This window comes from Falco cherrug, chromosome 3 (genome assembly GCF_023634085.1).
Source record: "Falco cherrug isolate bFalChe1 chromosome 3, bFalChe1.pri, whole genome shotgun sequence".
Lineage (NCBI taxonomy): Eukaryota > Metazoa > Chordata > Aves > Falconiformes > Falconidae > Falco > Falco cherrug.
In genome coordinates, this window is record NC_073699.1 from 116,809,667 (window position 1) to 116,829,289 (window position 19,623).

At 47.7% G+C, this 19,623-nt stretch overlaps 1 protein-coding gene across 2 annotated transcripts in view; it reads right to left on the minus strand.

The window, feature by feature from the left end:
• The window catches only part of CLIC4 (chloride intracellular channel 4), a 33,161-nt gene extending 24,018 nt beyond the window's left edge, over positions 1–9,143 (minus strand). Inside the window, exon 1 of one of the 2 annotated variants that reach the window (XM_055705092.1) lies at positions 8,958–9,143. In XM_055705092.1, the coding sequence (XP_055561067.1) occupies positions 8,958–9,029 (72 nt within the window). In that variant the 5' untranslated portion in view covers positions 9,030–9,143. Of the gene's footprint in view, positions 1–5,631; positions 5,784–8,957 lie in introns of those variants that run through there. The other variant, XM_027813383.2, reaches the window with a different exon arrangement.
• Between the last annotated feature and the right edge of the window lie 10,480 nt (positions 9,144–19,623).

A 19,623-nucleotide genomic window follows, 5' to 3' on the forward strand; every position in this document is an offset into this window, starting at 1 on the left:
AGCTGATTGACATCCACCACACCCAGGGAAAAAACAACCTTAGTTACCCCTGCCTCCTAACAAGCTATACCATCTTCGCCCAATGTGTCATCAATCCAACTTCCACATCAGCTGAAATTCCGGTAAACTCAAAAAGCTCAAGAAAATTAACTGAACACCCTGCATTTACTTGAGATGTGGCTATTAAACCAAGGAAAGGAATGCTTACCAGCCCATTCAAGTAGCCTCTTCAGTCATTACCTTTCTGTTAGGCCACCACTGTGTTAAGACATTTGACTGTAATAGCAACTGCCCATTTTAGGATGATGCTATTTTTAGCCCTGTGATGCTATTCCTAACAAAATAATTAGTAGACTTGTCTTGTATACTTTCCTGCAACAAATGCTTACTGCTACCCAATTGTCACTGTAAAGCTTTTGGAAACAGTTATGGGATATTCATGATATATTAAAGTGACATCACAATTCAGTAGAAATTAATTAAGCACTTCAGTTCTTTGGAGAAAAGAAATTATCCCATGTTCATCCTTTGGGAGAATCAGATGAAGAATCAGAATCAAAACCTGCATTAAATACTAACCACCGTTTTCTTCAGTGAAGAAATTAGCTTAACAATATGAATACAAAAACTTGGGATTATTGTGGACAGCCACACACATGACCACCTCCTAGCCTGACACAGGAAAATTAAATTATTCATTAACAGCAGAATCTGGCATTTCTTCCCTGCCATCCCTCTCACCTCAGTGGCAATACCTTTAACAAAGTGATCCAGCTGTAACAAATCTTGCCAAGATAAAAGAGCCAAACTGACTAAAATTTGCTGTTTATCAGCTTGACGCATTCTTGCAATATTCTAGAAGGAAACTGTAAGCAGGCGATTAAATATACAGCACAAAGGATTTCTTTTGCAGTGCTTGAAACTTGCCTTTGGGTACCTAGCATATAAGCTTGGAATTGGCATTGTATATGACAATGATTCTCTTGCCCCACACATTAAATCTGTTAAAGTACACTGCGTGCTTTGGCTACAGCCCGAGACACCTATTTCCAACACCAGAACCACCCCCAAATAACGAAATAAAAATTGTAGGAAAGAACTGCAAGCCTTGTCACTGGGGCTCAGAAGACCAAGTAAAATTTATCTTTGGCATTTAAGAATTCTTCAAATAAACCTCTATGCATGAATCACTTCTGCGGGACAGAAAAACAAATAACTGTTTATGGTATTTTATAACCCAACTTACAGACCTAAGATGAGCAATGAGTTCGACATTAGCAGAGAGGAATGATGAAGAGCTGCTTCAACTTCACCCTGTGCACTGCTCCTTCTCCAGCCCATGTGAGATGCCTAAATGACTTTCCCGTCAAAATGCTAGCCCAAAAGCAATAATCTGGGAGCTTCAGAATTCTCATACGATAAGGAATACAGCTAAAACCCAACTGCCTCCAAATCAGGATGTAAACAGCAACATCCACAGAAGAACGTGCCAATGAACAAAGAAATTGCTCAAATTATCAAAACTCACTGAGACTGCGCTGCAGTTCTGAACCTGTTTCCCCCTGCTAACAGCATATTCCAAAGCTCTAGCAAGGAAAAACATTTATCTTAGACTGAAACCAGCGTTGGAGTTTTTATTTTAGAGCAGCTAGAGAATAAAGGTTTCGAGGAAGGCCTGCCCTCTGTTGCTTCTGGTTGCAATACAAGCAATGTCCAACTCTGTTACTAAAAGGCACCTACATGACTGCATTCTGTGTCCCTTGGGAGATGGTATCCACATTCTTCAGCTGCAGACCAGAGCTTCCTCCTTCGGGAAGTTTTGCCTTATCTCATCAAGCTCCAGTACAGCATGTCTCAGTAGGGTGGCTAACACATCACTTCGGAAGGCTACAGAAATACACTTATGCTTGCTTTGATTTTATTTTTAGACAGAATCACGTAAAGAACTATTTCCTTCATTTAAGAAAAGCAGCTCTCCAAAATACAGATCATCAAACTCTAGCCAAAATTGTAAGGCGTTAACAGAGCCAAAAAACTCTGAAGCCGATCCAGTAGCACTGGCTGATCTCATTAGCTCTTCTCATGAAAATACACAGATATGACTTCACTCCTGGATTACACTCCTATATTTAGTTTATACCTAATATGGACATTCAGTGTACAGAACTAAGTCATTTCCTTTCCTCTTGTAAAGTTCCTTGCCCTTTGTCTAGCCAACAATACAAGGAATAAGTCTGAACTCTCAGAGAACTCCCGCACACAAAGACATTTATAATCAATAGCAGTTTAGCTTATGTTTTTCACTTCAGCATAAACAAACACAGCATTCAGAGCCCTAAAAATCAGACTGTCCCACAAATGCCTGTTTGACCTGAATTAAAAAAAAACACCTCAAAACAAGTTTAAAAACAGTAACTATTATCTTTTCTAGGAAAAAAATATTCTACACAGAGGACTTAAAGCTCTTGAAGTCAAAGCTCTATTTAAACTTGTTTTAAGGCAACATAATGATTTGGGGGCTGGGTTTTTTAACTGTTCAAATGTTCACTAATTCTTAATACAAAAAAACAAGCAGAGTCAGTACCCAAAGAGTGAAACTATATAATCTCAAAGTGAAGAATATGCAAGAAAAGAATAAAAACAAAACAAAAACCATCAACAACAACTTGATTAGCACTAAGTTGTTTGTTAACAGTTTATTTACAAAGAACTTTGAAGATAAAAATCGAATTAGATGGATAAAAGTACAGGTGTAAAATATTCTTCCATGGACAGTCAACTTGCAAGCAACCACCACTTTAGTTAAAGTTTGTTGTCTTAGACGAAGTTGTAGATACTTATGAGCACACAAAACCACCTCACTTTCTCCCACTGTCCAGTGAGGTTTTGTAGAATTGCCCTGCTCAGTTGATTATCAGCTGCAGTGCAAAAGAGAGCATCTATCAAAAAAAAAAATTAAAAAAGACAACAAATCCAATTACTGTCAAGTACAGTTATCCAGTCTCAAAAGTTCTTGTGGATTCTTAAGTGGCATGTCCAGCCCAGCCAGAACTCAGAATTGATGTATGCAACATTACAAAAGTGCATAGACCTTGTGTTAGTCACATCACAGTAAATGTCTCATTTAAAAGATAATCTGAACATGCCTACACTGGTGAGAAAACAGCAGCAGCCCAGGGCTTTCTTTGTCCCTTTTAACTAGCATATACTTTTAAAACTCAAACTTGCAACCTCAGAGTACAAAAGTCATTTTCCAAAGTACACAGATTACTATTTAGCTAGAAGTTCAATGAATTCCCCTACTAGATTCTTCCAAACACAGATTTTGTAGGGGACGACACCCCTTCAAAAACCCAAAAGTTCAGCTACTGAACCAACTACTTCTCTGCTCACCCTACTCACATTAAGAGACAGACAGTAATACTCCTCAAATAAAGAACTCTCTTTCCCCACTGTTTCCTTCCACAAGATGAGGTTAGGATAACCAGTGAAAGACTAGACAGCGACACTGAGTCACTTCAGGCTGTGAGGGCAACGATTACTAACTTCTTATGATGCTAATACTGTCACAGTGCTGCCCACTGAAAGATTATCAGACCCTCCCACGCACCTCCCAACCGTGGTACTGAGTTTACATCAATATTCCTCGTATCTACATGTTACTTCTCAGCAATCAACTATCTTTATGTACAGACATAAAGATATGTATGTATTCTCATTCTCTTCAAATACTTTCACAAGAACTTTGATGTTAAGTATGCTCTTCCCTGCTTCTGTGATTCCCTCACTGCACATGCACACAATCACAGACTGATGTACAAAAGCATCAGCAACGAGACTCAGACTGCTCAGACCCTTGATGTGCATCTACCCTGACTTTTGATCAGTTCCAGGCCCTGAAGTTTGTCCCACAACATGTGCTCTGATACACAGGCTTCTCTTTCCCCTTCAAGCCTCCAATGCACAGCCTGAGACATCTCCCATCTGGGAAAACTGAGGACAGATTTGTCTTTTATAGCAGTATCTGTGCTTGAAGAACACACCTATGGCATACAGCACTTGTATGCACCTCTGAGCAAATGACTCGGAAGCACCACTGCAGACGGCCATACAATCCCAGCCGGTAGATCAGCAGGCTATGAAGGGCAACGAGTTGAAATTCAGGAACTCTGCCAGTTCTCAGACCACTTTGTGGGGAAAGGAGGAAAACTGTTAGACAAGTTAAACAAGTGTCAGACATATTTCAACTACAAAGTAGAACACGAGTTCTCTTGATCGCCTAACTGAGCTGTCTAATGTTAATCATTGGAAAGGGGAGGATAGATGCCAGTGAATAAAACCACTACTCTTGAAGTGTAGTCAGAGACAATTTTTGACTCAAGAAAAGCTAACTCATCTGTATAATCCCTTTGAAAATGATTGCTAGTTTTTAGCTTACTTTCCAATGTTTTGCACTTGAGACCATCTCTGTATTTTTAAACAGTATTGTACCAAGTGCACCAGTTGCTGTATTAGCAATCAGATTCAAATCAAAAAGCCAAGCATATTTCTGGCTATGAGAACTTTCCCAACCAGAATTTAAAGGAATATGGTTTGCGGGCCAAAGAAGGAAGAGGCCCGATTTGTAACAACTAAGCACAGGATATATAAGACGACCGTTACTTCTCAAGTTTATAAAGGGATCCTTTATAATACTCCAGTATTTGCTCACAAGAAATAAGCCACGCATGAAATTTTGCTGTCTAACCTAAATCATATCAAAGGTGGACTGAGAAAGTTCTCAGGTGTTGAGGTTAGTGCATCAAAACCTCCAAATGATGATCTGGTATGTAAGGAGGAGAGTTATCTAACAAGATTATCAAGTGACAAGCCTGCCCCCAACAAGACTGTCTCTGAGAAGCAATGTTGCATGTCTCTAGTCCTGATATTTCCTTATAGTGATGTTCCTTTTATTTTTGCAGCAATATTGCAGGTGTGTGTGTGTGTGTCCCCAAAAAAAAACAACACCAACCAACACCAATGGCAACAAACAAGATCAAGATCATGGAAATGTTTGTTATAAACCAATGTACAGCAGCTATACTACTCCAGAACGACACATGAGACCTTACATAAGGATAAGCACAGGCAATGAGCAACTGCAAGACAAAGGCAGACCTGAACGCATGCAGTTCAGACAAATCACACTCCTCTCACCCAGCCCTGAGCTAGTACCACGTCTGCTGCTAGTGATGCAGACATTCATCTCCTTCCTGCCACAGGCTACAATACTTAACTGAAGAAAACAGATCTGGATCCTGGAAGACATACAGTTCACCTGCCAGATTTGTTTAATTCAGAGATACAAAAATGTAGACAAGCTTCTGTTACAACTGTTGGGAGCAGCTTAGCGTAGGGTATTTATTAAATGTGAAATCACAGCTTTTTTTTCTACTGACAGTACAATTCACAGGTAAACAGATAGCAGATACTATCTGATTCTCAAAACAGGTGCCCAATTTCGCAATGACGTCTTATTTCAAAGCTTCCAGAAATCCAAGGTTTAATTAATTTGCAAGTATACACATGTTACACAGTCGAAGAAGAGAGCAGCACCTTCCTTAACGGTTACCTACATCTACTATAACCCACCTCATGCCAGCAGATACAGGACTAAGAATTTCTTGTTTGTTGAGTTTGTTGTTTTTTCCTTTAACACCAAACTTCTTGATCATCCATGTCTTCACCTTGCTATTACAAGAAGAATGCAATCACCAGCTGCCCTCTCGAACATCGAGGGCTGAGCTCTGAGCAGCTTCCATCCCCGTCTCCTCTGCACACTGCCTTCAAGAAACGGCACAAGTAGTTTTGTAAGCTCTGCCCTGTGTTTTCCACAGATGAGTGGTTCTATTTGACCAAGTCAGTCCACCATGCTTTTTATTTATAATAAAAATCCACACACGATCAACTAAATTGCAGCTATTACAAGTGGCCTATACGAGTTGCATTCAGATCACAATGCTCGGGTTTCTGCCTGTGTTTTCATTACAACAGAGTCTTCACTACTCTAAAACGCCACTAGGGCATAAAAAAAATACTCTTGTTAGACAATGGAAGCGGGCCTCCCTCATTAATAAAACATGTGAACATACGAGGAAACTAAATGAAATCAGATACATCACTACTTTCTCCTAATCAGCTCTGAAAGACTTGAAAAATATTTACAGTTAGTTTAAAAGAGACCGCAGGCAGCCCACCAGCGCTGTAATGAAAAAGCTGCTGAAGCCACCCATTATGTGAGACCAAGAAATAGATTATTCACCTCAGTTTCAGCACTGTAACCCATTTTCTTACCTAAGCATCCTAGATCTGCACATGTGCTGTCACAGACTATGACAAGTTACAGCAGACTGATACACTGTCTCCTTGGATAAATCAAACCAATTTGCTGGTGACAAAAAGCCCTATATAGTTATTCATAACTGGAACCTAACCGCGTGTGCACTCCTCCCCACGCTGTGCCCATCCTATTTTGTTACTGATCACAATTTAGTAAGATTCAAACCCAACATTTTGGGCAGGAAGCCAAAGGGTTTCTCCTGCTTCACAAGTTTTTCTCAAGCTTTAATCCATACCTTTGTTTCATCTTAGTCTGGCTGCTACAATCCTTTGTACACAGGTCATACAGTTACCGCCCTTCAGCCGCGGGCATTTGGCAGAGATTTCTTTTTTGGTCAAGAAGTCTTTCCACTACCTCTGCCTTAAGAGCTTCGGTGACTAACAGTGCACACGTAGAACCAAGACCCCAAATACTGTTTGAAAAGTGATCAGCTACATTGCAAAATACTCTTAACATTCACTCAATAACTTCAGTCTTGTTCTAGATTGCACCCATAACCAGGCGAAAACCGTGCAACACAAAAGTAGGCACTAAGCTTCCCATTTATAGGGCCGGAGGGGGACCTAAATCAAAATCTAATGCTCTTTTAGCCAGACACTATTAGTTATATTGAATAACCATAAACATTCTGCTTGCATTTTATGAAGTGACCATCTTAATGACGCAGGACAAGACTTCTATTAGCTTTACAAAAACACTGTTCCGATTATACTTAACAGCTTCAATAAACTGTGGGACAGGCAGCAGCACCCAGATAAAACAACTATTTTGGTCTGTCTGCCAGGGTGGAGGGTGTTCTTCTTCCACAGGATTTTCCAGGGAAATAACTTTTACTTGAAGATCATGAAGTCAGACAAGAATAACTTCTTTTGTAACCTGAACTTTATCCTAAAGGCAGACAGTATAGAGCTTGCAGCAGCTATTTGTAACACTGGGAAAAGGCTTCCTGGAGGGAGATACTACTGACTGATTAATCCCGAATATAGCCTCTTAAATCCATGCCAATAAAGAAGTTTCAACTGAGAGGGATGGAAAAATTCCCTGCTGTTCCCCTTTCATAGTCTCACATCTTTGCTGGTCCAACACTGATTTAATCACAACCAATACATCTTTCTCACAACTAATTTTACACCTTCTTCCACACTACACCTCATACATGAAATATCCTCACTAGGCTTATTATTCCCCCTGCTCCCAAATCTTTCTGCCATCAATCACTGCTCTCATTTGTTTAAAAATGAGAAAAATCAGCCAATGAACTTTAGGACAGAGGAAGATGAGTTGTCATGTTATATTAAAGAAGTACTGCTATAAATAATTCAAAGTAATCTGTAGTTTAATTGCTGTACTACTAAGTTCTAACCTCTACAGGAAGAACCTAAATATTCTGACTAAAATCAGGTCTGGAATCCTCCACTGCAATGCTTTCCCTGGGTCCCGTTACTGCCCCTCAATACTACTAAAAAGTCTGAAAGGAGAAGTCGTCCAGTGTCATTTAGAGTATTGTTTAAGAAATAAAATCTATAGCTAATATCTTATCTTTAAAGCTCTACGTAGCCTGCTAGAAATTTTCATGTTTGTCATTGTGGCTTTCGCACTAAGCAAGTCCCAAGATCTCAAATGAAGGCTTTTGTTATTTTCTCACTGCAACCGAAAGAAACTTCATCTGAAGAATTAAAACACTTCTTTCCTACGGAGGCTTTCTTCAAAGTTAAGTTTGAGCACAGAAAGAAAAGATCAACGCCGTTTACTCTCTGCACTTCTGATATGAAGTAAAAGTAAGATGCTGCATCACCAGAGCCCTGGAGGATGCAAAATATTGCATCATACTGCAATATGCGAATGCAAAACATGTGGAGATACCATATGGTACCTTTGCCAGATAAGGGCCGGACAACACACGCTCATTCTTCTAGTTCGGCAGAAAAAGCGGCGACGCGTTTACATGTTTGGTGCCTGACACAAAAGTAAGGACTCCTGCGTGAAAATTTAACTCGGATTTTTTATTACCTCGACGCCCAACTCGGGCAGACAATGCAGAGCGCTGCACGGCAGGGGTGATGGATGGTGGTGCACCCAGCAAGTTACTCCTCTCTCCTACGGGTGCCCACACCCTTGCTCCGCGCCAGCTGCACCATTTGCTCTGGGGAAAAGAATTTTCCAGCAAACGCGGGGCCACTTTCCAGAAGGGACTTCTCTGCCGTTCGCCTTATCTCGGCCCTCCCCGCCCCGCCGAAGGGCCCTTTTGTGCGCGGTAGCCCCGCTCCGCCGGGGCGTCGCCGCCAGCCGGGCTCGCACCGCCCTGAGAGGAGCCCCGCGCCGCCGGGGGGCTGCGGGGCGGGGGGGGAACGGCACGGATTCCGTGCCGTTCCCCCCCCCTGCCCCGCAGCCCCCCGGCGGCGCGGGGCTCCCCTCAGGGCGGCAGCCGATCGCTGAGGGAACATGGAGCCCCCGCGGGCGGGAAAGCGGTGAGGGGAGGGGGGGGGGGGGGGGGGGAGGGGGGCAACGGTCGGAGCGCGGGCGCTGAGGGGAGCGGCGCCCAGACGGGACGGGAGCGGCCGGGACCCTCCCGCCTTACCTTCACAAACAGCTCAATAACCGGTTCCTTATCACCTTCCTTCAGCCCGTTGACCGGCACGGACAACGCCATGCTTCAGCCTCCGCCCGCCTTTCGCCTGGCCAGCCGGGACGGCGACGCCGCTCCGCTCGCCTCACCCGCCCTGCGCGCGACTGCGGCCCGCCCCGCCCCAGCGGCCCAGGCGCCCGCCGGGACCCGCGCTGAGGGGCGGGGCAGGACCGGGGGGCGGGGCCGGCGCTGAGGGGCCGCCGTTGCCATGGCGGGACGGCGGGGTGTGTGTGAGGCGGTGAGGGGGGGGGGGGGGGATGTCACGCCGCCGGGACCCCCCCGGGGCGAGGGGCCCGATCACCCACCGTCTGGGAGCGGCCTGCTGGGGGCCCGGCCCCGGTGGAGACCACAGGCCTGTGGGCGCTGCCAGGCCCAGGGAGGGGGCCCGGGGGTCGCTTCCCCCCCCCGCCCACCTCGGCCGCCATCGCCTCGGCCGCGGGGCCTGCAGCCCGCCTCGCCTGAGGGGAACGGCGGCCAGAGCAGAAACTTTCCCCTCACGGCCACAGCGCCGGCTTCTGCGCCAGCCCGGCCAGAAATACCGTCAATCCTGACTGAGGGGGGGAAAATAAATCTATTTCAAGAGGCAGGGAGGAGTGTTTCCAGCCTAGTTTCTCCCTTGCTATTAAGGTCAGCGACTGAGGAGCCGGACAGAAAAATGCGCAAGGAGAATTGGGCAAAACATCGGAAGGAAATGAAACGGTTTTGCCCTTTTTCCAGTCTTTTCACCAAAATAGCACCACAGCCTGCGATCACATTTTCCCCATGCGCCTTCACGTCCAACCCGTTGTGAACAGAGTGGCTTTTATCCTCCGGCAGCAGCTGCCCTCCCCCCCAGTCCTTCCTTTTTTTGGGAGCTCAGACTCTTTTTATTTTTAATAGTCTGAGCTGAGCTGCACCTGAACGTCTCGGCTGAGCTGTTCCCAGGGTAGGATGCGCTGGGGCTGTGGGATACCCTGGGGTGGCACTGAAGGACTTGGAGACGCAGCTCTCCGCCTGCGCCGCTTTAATGCTGTCTGTGACCTGGCGCTGGAACCAACCGCCCTGTAATTTGTACCCAAATGCCTCCATGCAGCCAGAAATGGCTCCGGATGAAATGGTTACCGACAGAGTATTCACCTCATATCTCTCCAGGCATTTTACTACCCTCAGTTCTGCATAACCGGATGTCTTTAAGCAAATTTCATCTTTGAATGCCCTTGAATTGTTCATTTAGAGCAGGAAAAACTGCTGTCAGCCCCTCTCCCGGTGCTGATGGGGCTGGGCAACCGATGTAACAAAGTCCTTTTCATTCCCATTCCTACAGCTTCTGTACAGCCCTCAGCTCGGCAGACTCCCTGGGAGCCGCTGGAAGATTCGTTTCTGTTTGTTTTACAGAGTCCAAGGAATCTCGCTGATTCATGGGGTGGGACTGTCTAAACTGGAAATCGGTGTGTCACTGTAACCAAACCGAGTCGGGAGCAAGGCAGAAGCCTGGAGTCCAGCCCTGACCAGGAACCTCTCTGAGTAATTGCCCTTAAATTAATTGCAGCCTGTACCACAAAGGACACCGTCGTCGTCGGAAAGTGGGTGGGATAGAGCGGAGGGAAAAATATTTCCCTAAAATGGGATTGTCACAGAGACCTTCCACAAGCATCAGTCTTGGGGTGTTACATTCAGTTTTCCGGATGGCGGAGTGAGAAGTTTGCACCATTTGGGCCAAATGTCCCCAGTAGATTCAGGAACTGGTAACGAGGCGCTTTTCCTGCATGGCCATCGCAGCATGCTGGCGGGGGAAAGTTGTTCCCCTCTGCTGCTTGTTCCATGTCTGCTGGGAAAGGCAAGAGCCAAGTCCTATGAACTGGGGCTGAGCAGTGCCAGGACAGGGAATGCTGAGCCAGGCAGTCCCCTCTCAGCCGAGGACCGAGCCTTCCCCTCTGTGCTTCACCATCCTCTGCCAAAAGCTTCCAAATCACAGGGTTTCGTAAAACTTGAAATACTTTAAAAGCCTCCCCAAAGCAAAGACCCACCTACTTTTGAAAAGGCAATGTTTTCAGTACAAAGAAATCGCTCTCCCACGGTGCTGCTAAAGGTAGGTGTAGAGCAACAAATTTGAAGCCCTCTGTGCTTTTTGGTGTTTTACTAGCCATACAAAGGAGCTGCCAGGGACGTTTTCTCCTTGCTGCCACTGAATTTCTTCTCTCACAAAAGTCTTCACATGCTGTTATCTTGCAGAGCAGCTAATAGCTACTTTATTTCATTTATATCCACAGCTGCACCAGCCTTGTCAGTTGCTTAATATCTTTTCAGTTATTCTACTTTTAGATGGCATTTTCCTGGTTTCCAGCTGCCACCTACCAAACCCCTCATCCTCCCTATTCAAGTGAAACCTCTTTCTCTAACGATGCTCAGAACAGTGGTTTTGAATGTTGAAAGCTCTTGATTCTTTCCTAGTTCTGTAATTGCTGCTTATGTTATTCTGGAAGATGGTGGTGGTTGTTTTTTTTTTTTTTATAATACTTGGAGTTAATTTGTCCAAGCTTTACAAAATAAATAACCAGTCCTCCTAACAATCTGTAGGGAAATGAGTATTACCCACCTCTTACAGCTTTGAGGAATGAGTCAGAGAAGTTAAGTGACTTATTAAAAGCTAAATTTGCACCGAGTCAGGGAGTCAGAACAAAGTGATCCTGGCCCCCCCACCTATGCTTAGATCAGTAGGTCGCTCCCTCTATATTATTTTATGCTGTATTGAGGAGGCTTATTTCCATTTGGCAAAGCAGCAAAACAGCATATTATTGTTTCACTTCACTAGCACTTTTGGCCTTTATGCAGCAATTTTCCATCTCAAACTTTCCAAGTGCTTTTGAAACTGGAGGCATCAGATGTTAAAGATATCAAAGCAAGCGCTCTCCTGCCCCGGCCCTTGCTGTGCATGTTCAGCTGATGGAATTTGCTGCCACACTGACCCCAGGATTCAAAAATGGCTTTTTATTTCTAAGGGGAGTTTTTCAGGCACAGGAGGAGCTCAGCATGCAGGTCATGTTGCAGCTCAGTGGGACCGCATGCTGCATGAACATCCCAGTTTTTAAGCATAACGAAACTGCTTTGAGAAGAAAGCGTGCTGAGGAAGGTTTGGAAGGCAGAAGGCAGCGCACTGGGCCATCCAGTGCCAGCTGTGGCTGGAAGCAAGAGCCTGGCCTGACAGCCGGGTTCATTACAGCTTTTTTAAAGCAATGGGGGAACGAAGCTGTGAGAAGAACCTGCCCACAGACACCTATTAAAAGAAAGGCAGAAACAACACGCCCTGGTTTAAAAATACCAGCATTCTCATTCCAGTGCTAATTCGGGTTCCTGGGTTTGCCTGCAGGCTGGGATGCTGCAAAATCCTTCCCTGGAGACTGGAAGCAGAGGAGCAGTGACCGCAGGCCCAGAGCCCACGTGTCCCAGATGCTCTGCTGCAATGGTGCCCCTTTAGCAGAGTAACTCCCTACGCTCCGATTTCCTTAAGCCTTCCACCCAGGCACCAAGCGGGATTTGGGGCTCCATCCATCACGTGCCACCTAGGATGGACTATTTTGTTACCGCTCGCTCATATTTTATTACCCCTGTGTTGAGCGGTGTTTGGTTTTGGAGCGGAGAGTGTTAGCCCACCAGATTTAGAGGGAGTGCGGGGGAAATCAAACTTCTGCTTGTGTCAGACTGTTCGCGGTTTGCTGTAACTCCCAGCCAGCTGTCCCTCGATAGCTCATTTTCATCCGGGGCGGATGCCAAACTTCAGCATTAACTGCAGGCTCACGGAGCTGGTCCCACAAGGCGCTGAAGCGAGCGGCAGAGGATGAGCAGCGCTGCGTGGAGCCGGACCCAGAGATAACATCTGACACTGGGGAAAAATACTGGGGAAAAACAGCTCGCTGCTGTGTGTTGAGGCAGAATTACAGGAGCAGAGGACATATCCCGTATCATTATGTGGGAAGTTGACTTCATCCCACAATTTCTGGGTTGCTCCTCTTTGGCACGGTCCAAGTTAACACTGCTCCAAGCGCAGAGGTTGGAGGACTAAATGTTTCTAGGAAATGTTAATCAAGAACTTTTAGCAGCAGTAATTGCAACTTGGAGTCATTTAACAATCGATGTACTTTCCATGCAATAGCGTGCTTTTTTTTCTGGTTACTGGCATATGGTCCTTACCCCAGGGAGCTGGATGGTAATTAATGCATTTTGTGGTTAAATGTTTGGACTCAGCATCTCACAGCGCCCGAGGAGAAGGGAGGTAGACAAAGCAGGCATTGTCTGCAGGTTTCCCTGGGCTGCCTTAGGTCCCCTACATTAAGGCACGGTGGGGGCAAGTTTATGGGAACGCTGACACAGGCAGAGTTTTCACCTCGCTTCCTTTAGTGTCGCTGAAACACTGGGAAAGTTAAACTGCTTGCCATCTCCCCGCATTTGGAGGTGATATCCAAGAAGGGGAAAAGGAAAGTTGGCTCTCAGGACCACACATACAACTCAAGTAATTGAATGCCTGACTCTCCTCTTTCAGCGCGAGGCTGTTGCCATGCCTCTCGTCGCCTCTCTGTGTATTTCTCACTGCCCTACTTTCAAAATTCAGATATCAGCCTTTTCTCTACCATGAGCATCAGGAAACAAAGATTGCAGCTTCACTCTTTTGTAGAAAGGGACCTGGAAAGGACCAAGAGGCACAGTGTGAGCCTTTGCTAAGCATGAAGGGAGCTGGAAGCCGAGTCTGGGTGCTGGGAAACTTTCCGGGACACATCCTTACAGCAGCACTGCATGGACACACACGCACCAGGCACCTGGAGTTCCTTCAAGGAAAATGCAAAATCTATTGCGGTTCCAGTGTGAAAAGTTATTTGGGAAAAAACCCAAAACTCCACTGTTTCCTGTGCCTGCTTAAATAAAATCTGTATTTCCCCACCTTTATGTATAGAAGTTGCCTGAAAGTAAATAAATTAAGGTCATTGGCTGTTTTCTTGAAGCTTAGTCTCCGAGTGATCCAAAGAGCTTGGCCGATAATGTGATTTGGTTAAATTAAAAACCACACAACCTGCTTCTCTTGAAATAAAAATCCCAAGTTTGCCTGGCTTTGGTTGATTAAATGGTTAAATCAGCCACACTACCCGAAGCACAGCAAATGCCACCACCTAGGCTTCCTGCTGCATTTCTGTCATCTGAAAAGCCTGAAAAGTTGCTGGTAGCTGGGGACTCCCCTAATGAACTCTTTCCATTATATCCCAGCAGCTCCCAGCCGGGTTTCAACACCATGGACTGGCTTCTGTCACGAAGCTTAAATGGAAGAAATGCTGTTTGATGTGGCTTTTTAATGGTCTGCGAGCTCTGTAAAAGACCCCAGGGGAAGATGTGGTGTCGAAAGCCAATGCGAAGCACCGGCAGCCTCGTGTCCTGCGTGCTCCATTGTGTGTGAGCAGAGAGTGGAAGCACCAGCTCCTTCCCCATCTTTCATCAGCCCTCAAATGGCATCTGCAGAGGATCAGTCCAATTAAAGTAATGACTCCAAGCCAGTGTATCTTCTCTCTGGGGCACAGGCTAACATCAGAAGGGAAAAAAACCCCACCAACACCAAAACCTCTTTATCGCCAGGCTTGCTTGATCCAAAACCACATTATCAGTGTAGGTACCTGATAATCCATCCCAATTTATTGCAAGACTGTCGCCTTTAAAAATACAAACACTCTACATCTTTTCTTCTCAATAAAGATACTACATATGTTCTTTGCTCCACAACAAAGCTTCCAGCATGGAAGAAACCCTCGAGGGAGGGAAGGGGGGGGTAATTTCTGCTCACGAGCAGCTGCCAAACACGTGCAGGTGACGAAGGTGCGTGGTGCTACCCCACACTGCCAGCAAGGGGAGGGAGAGGACAAAGCAAACAGCTCATTTGAGGCCCCAGCAAGGACCCCAGCTCATCTGACTATGATATATGCCAAGACCCAACTCATACCCAGGGTCTGATATCTATTTCTGTATTTTCACACTTGGAATGGAATAGGCCCTGCCCCAACCTGGCAGTGTCTTGTACTGACCTGGCAGTTGCTGGTGTGTCAGCAGTGATCACAGTCAGCTACCTTCAGAGGGGCCATCAAAACGAAATAATTAATTCCTTCTCCTGGGAGAACAGCTGGACGAGGTGAAGTGATGTGCGCCAGGATCACCTGCAGAGCAGCAGATCATTCAGCACTGCAGGTAGGAACCAGTCAGCATCCAAAGTTTTACATCTCTCCTCATTCCAGGGCTGTTTCCACTTCTAGCCACGACGAGGAGCATCGTCCCCAGGCTCAGTCTCTCTTCCCTTCCTGGGTGCCAACACCCAGCCCTGTTTTCATCCTCCTAAGCACTGACCCAGGCCCGTTCTCAGCACAGCCCCGCTGACCTCAGCGATGCATTTGCTCATCTGGAGCCTAAGAGGGTCCAAATGGAGCTACAGCAAGGAGCTGGTGCTGGCCTCGGTGTAACCCTGGGGTGGGTGGCCAGGACACAGCATGGGAGATAGGGTCACTGGTGGACCCTCATGCAGGAGGGAGGATTCTCCACTGCTCCCTCGCTGCCCCAAGCGCTTACCTGTTCCCGGTGCAAGAAGGAGTCAGGTCCCTGCTCCAGCCCGGGTGGAGATGCGTCCCCATCATTTGCATCATGCCCCAGGGAAGGAAAACCTCAGTGCGCTCCTCTTCCCCCTGCTAGGAGCCTCAAAACTGAGCGTGGCACCAGGGCAAACACCCTCCTGCCGTAGGCACAAAAGCCTTTCATGGTGCAAAGCCACTTCGGCAGCCACCGCTCCCCAGCTTTTCCCCAGGCAGCGATCTCGGGCTGTTCCTGCAGCACCAAGCCTTGAACATCAGGCAAGCGCCACTTAAATCCCTCTACAGATTAGGCAGCTCTCAGAAGCGGTGAGGAACCCAGATTGCCTCCCTGTGTGCGTTTGCCCCTCAAGGCCTGGCAGGCAGCAAGATGCTGATGTGACTATTTAATTGTCTTTTTATTACCTAAGGACAGTGGGATTATTGGAGCCCTGCAAAGGGCTGCTCCAGGTATGTAAATCGCAGCCAAAGCCTGTGGGAACCGGGGCAGTAGCGTGCATGGGATGGGGGGTCGCAGGGACCCCCAGCCTTGGTCCCCGCGTGGTTACATGACGTTACTCCAGCAGAAACAGGAGTTCCTTGCAGGATGCTGCTCTCCCAGCTCAGCCACACACCTCCATGCAACGGAGGCATCCGAATTCTCCCAAGGTTTCCAGGCAGTTCTTTGGGCAAAGTCAACGTCTAAGGTTAATTATGTTCATCACAAGGAACAAAGCAAACACCCATCACGGAGCTAACCTGCTCCGGACTAATGGCGTAAATGCCGATCTGACTCAGACAGCGACACGATAAATGTGGATTTTATTTCATCCTATCTGAGTCACAGTGGAAGGAGCCAGATTTTTTTTAAAGGACTCAAGAAAGAAAAGGAAACACAGTCAGGACAAGAAGCCAAGATCTCTCAGTTCTACCAGGACTTAGAAATAATCTTTTTGATAAAATTATTTGTATTGCAGCAGTACGTATAGTGCTAGCAGATCTCTAAACACAGCGACAGAAACTCCTCCACCTTCTTTAAACCTTGCAGCCTGAGGCAGCGCGGCAGTGCCAAAGGAATGCCGTCCCAAAGCCCCGATATGCCCACAGCAGGATGGAGAAATGAACGTAAATTTCCCGAGTCATGGCTTCAGAACTCGCAGAAGCAGCTGTGGTCCTCGTCGAAGCTGCTTTTGCCCTGCAGATGGGTAGAACAACAATCCTGCGGGGCAGAACCAGAGCAAGGATTTCCCAAACCTTCCCATTACAAGAGCCGGTTACAGCACACGTTCTGCCTGCTCAGGCTGAAATTCTGGTATTTCTGAACAGCGGGTATTTGATTTTGCAATTTTAATAATCACCTCTTTAGCCCCGTGTTTTTTCCATATAGCAATTGCTATAAGACACTCTTCAAGCTCCTACCAAGTTATGATAAATGTCATTTAGAGCCAAAAGTTTAGGCACAAACCTGGGGCAGATACCTGAGTGCTGGAGCCATCCCTCTTCCCCACAGCCCAGCTCAGCACAAGGGCTGCCTGAGCCCACCCAGGCTCCTCACAGCTTCTCGCTGAGCACCAATGCTGCCGAGGTTTTCCCCTTTTAAATCCTTTGCATCTGTCCCGCCCATGCATCGCACTATTTCTAGGTGATCTGGACCGCTTCCCCAGCTGCTCACTGCAGCGAGGTGAGCAACGGGACCGAAGCAGAGCTGCGCACGGCAGCGTGCAAACATTGCCACCGAGGTGGCCGAGACACGGGCTGCTATCCTACAGCCGGCTCTAGTAGATGCACAAGAGGTTTCTACGATTCAAGTTTCTTTTCCTGGTTTAATAGTTACTCTGGATAAGCAAATGAGCAATTAGCACAGCTACATCTGTGATGTTATTTAAATTCAAATGGCACCCTGGCTGCCCATGAATAGTGGGGATGTACAGTTCAAGACAATAAACCCAAATGCTCTGTTGGCAGCAGGTGGAAATCCCACTCTCCGCACACTCCTTCTCCCACGAGGATGGGGCCACGCATCCAGCCACACCGGGCTGGCTTCAGGGGACTCACCCCAGGGGTGACGGATTTAGGGCTGCCTGAACATCCTGGCAAACCCTCCCTGCTTTGTACGGGAAGATCCCCGCTGCGCCCGCTCTGTGCCACACCATCTGCCTTGGCAGTATGCTGCTAATCCACTTGTCACATCGGAAGACACCTTGCTTTGCATCGGTGAGCATGATCTGGGGGAAAATTCAATGTGCACAACTGCTCAGGCTTCAGAGCCCAGCAGGGCAAGTCCCTAATTCTAGCGCAGCAAACCTATGTGAGCCTTGGTTACATCCAGACCCACTGATTTCCACCTGACGCCCCTGCTCTCTGCACTCCCGAGGAGATCCCATCCCCATCCCACCGAGGACAAGGCTCCAAGGGGTTATTTCCTTGCCGGCTGTTAGCACAGCTCCATCTCCACTCCTACACACCACAGAAAGCTGAGCAGCAAGGCCACCCCACAGCAGCGTGGTGGCATCTCACCTGTCCTCAGTCCCATCACCCAGGTCCAACATGTGGCATGTCACCGCGGGGGCCACCACAGCTGGTGCTGGGAACTCCGCTCCGTGCTTTTTGCATCCTTGATGTCAGCAGCTCCAGGGAGTTCACGGGCCGGGAGCCGAGGGCGGCTGCCGTGGGGACATCGACGGGCCATGGTGGCAACACACAGCCCAGAGGCCACCACGGGAGGAGCTGGAGAAGGGGCTGGTGCCACCTTGGCTCCACACGCAAATCTCCACCTGCAATCGGCCAAGATAAACCGGCGCTGCTGGTTGCATCCAAACACCGCCTTGGTTCCTCCCTGATATCCAGGAGATCCACGTGGCGCCATGCCAGGATCTGGCCGCCTGCTCACCCAGCTGGGAAACTGGTGCCCAGCACAGGCAGCAGGGGGTCGCAGAGCTCAGAGCCCCCCCGGCACTGGAAAATCTCTCAGCCACAGTGTTAAAGCCCAGGGGGAAAATTACTGCAAGCAAATGGGGTTGATGTGAACAGGGACTTCAAAGCAGTTTTTTCTTCTTCCTTTGGGGGCAGTGATAGATCCTTTCCCCCCCCCCCCCAAAATCAAAAGGTTTGTGGTTGATAGTAGGTGCGTGTAACGCTTCCACGTCAAAACAGAACCGTGGGGATTGCAGTGGGTGCAGGAAAGAACAGGGGGGACCTGGACCTTTTATAACCTGGAGAGCAAACATTTACCTTTGGGGCAGGATAGCACGGCAGGGCGGGCGTGCTGGGGCTCCGAGGGTGCAGGACTCTGAATTGTTGGCTCATCCTGGGAATTTCAACCTGCAGCATTGTTATAGCATACTCGAAAAGTTGGGGAGCTAGGGCCCCTTCCTCAGCAGAGCCGGGCGGTCGCGGGGCTCACAATAGCGGCATTCAGAGCCATGGCTCCGCCGCAACAGCGTGAGGAAGGTCCCAGTGGAGCCAGCACAGTGCCGGTGCCAAAGCAAGGCCAAGCAGGGCAAGGGGAGCAGCAAAGGACCACGGCGATGGCTAGGAGCTGCCGCGGCTCTGGCAGCCCCAGCCTGTCCCACACGCACGGCCCCTTGCTGCACGCTTTATTTTGGGGTGAATGGCAGAGCCAGGAGGCATTTCTCTTATCCCTGCAACTGCAAAGCTCCGTTCCTCTCCTCTGTTTTCCTCCACCAGTCTGAACTTTATCCAGGTTTGGGATCTGCCCACCAGTGACCCCAGCACCAGGCATCTTTAGGAAAAGTGTTACACGAGTGAATGCATCCCCGAAGCCCTGGGTTATTCCTGCGCCGGCCCCACGGCACTCACGGGTATTGCTCCTCAGCCTCACTGCAGCAGCATTGCCTCTTGAACAGCCTAAAGAGTCCCAGTTATCAGAACGTTATGTTAATCACATGAGCATCACTGAGCATTTTATCACTAGGAATTTTCCTTACGCCACCAGGGAATGCTAAACCCACTGTACTGATGGGGAAACTGAGGCAGGAGGGAGGGATCCCATTAGCCACCCAGCTTTACACAGTGAGTCAGCATCCCCA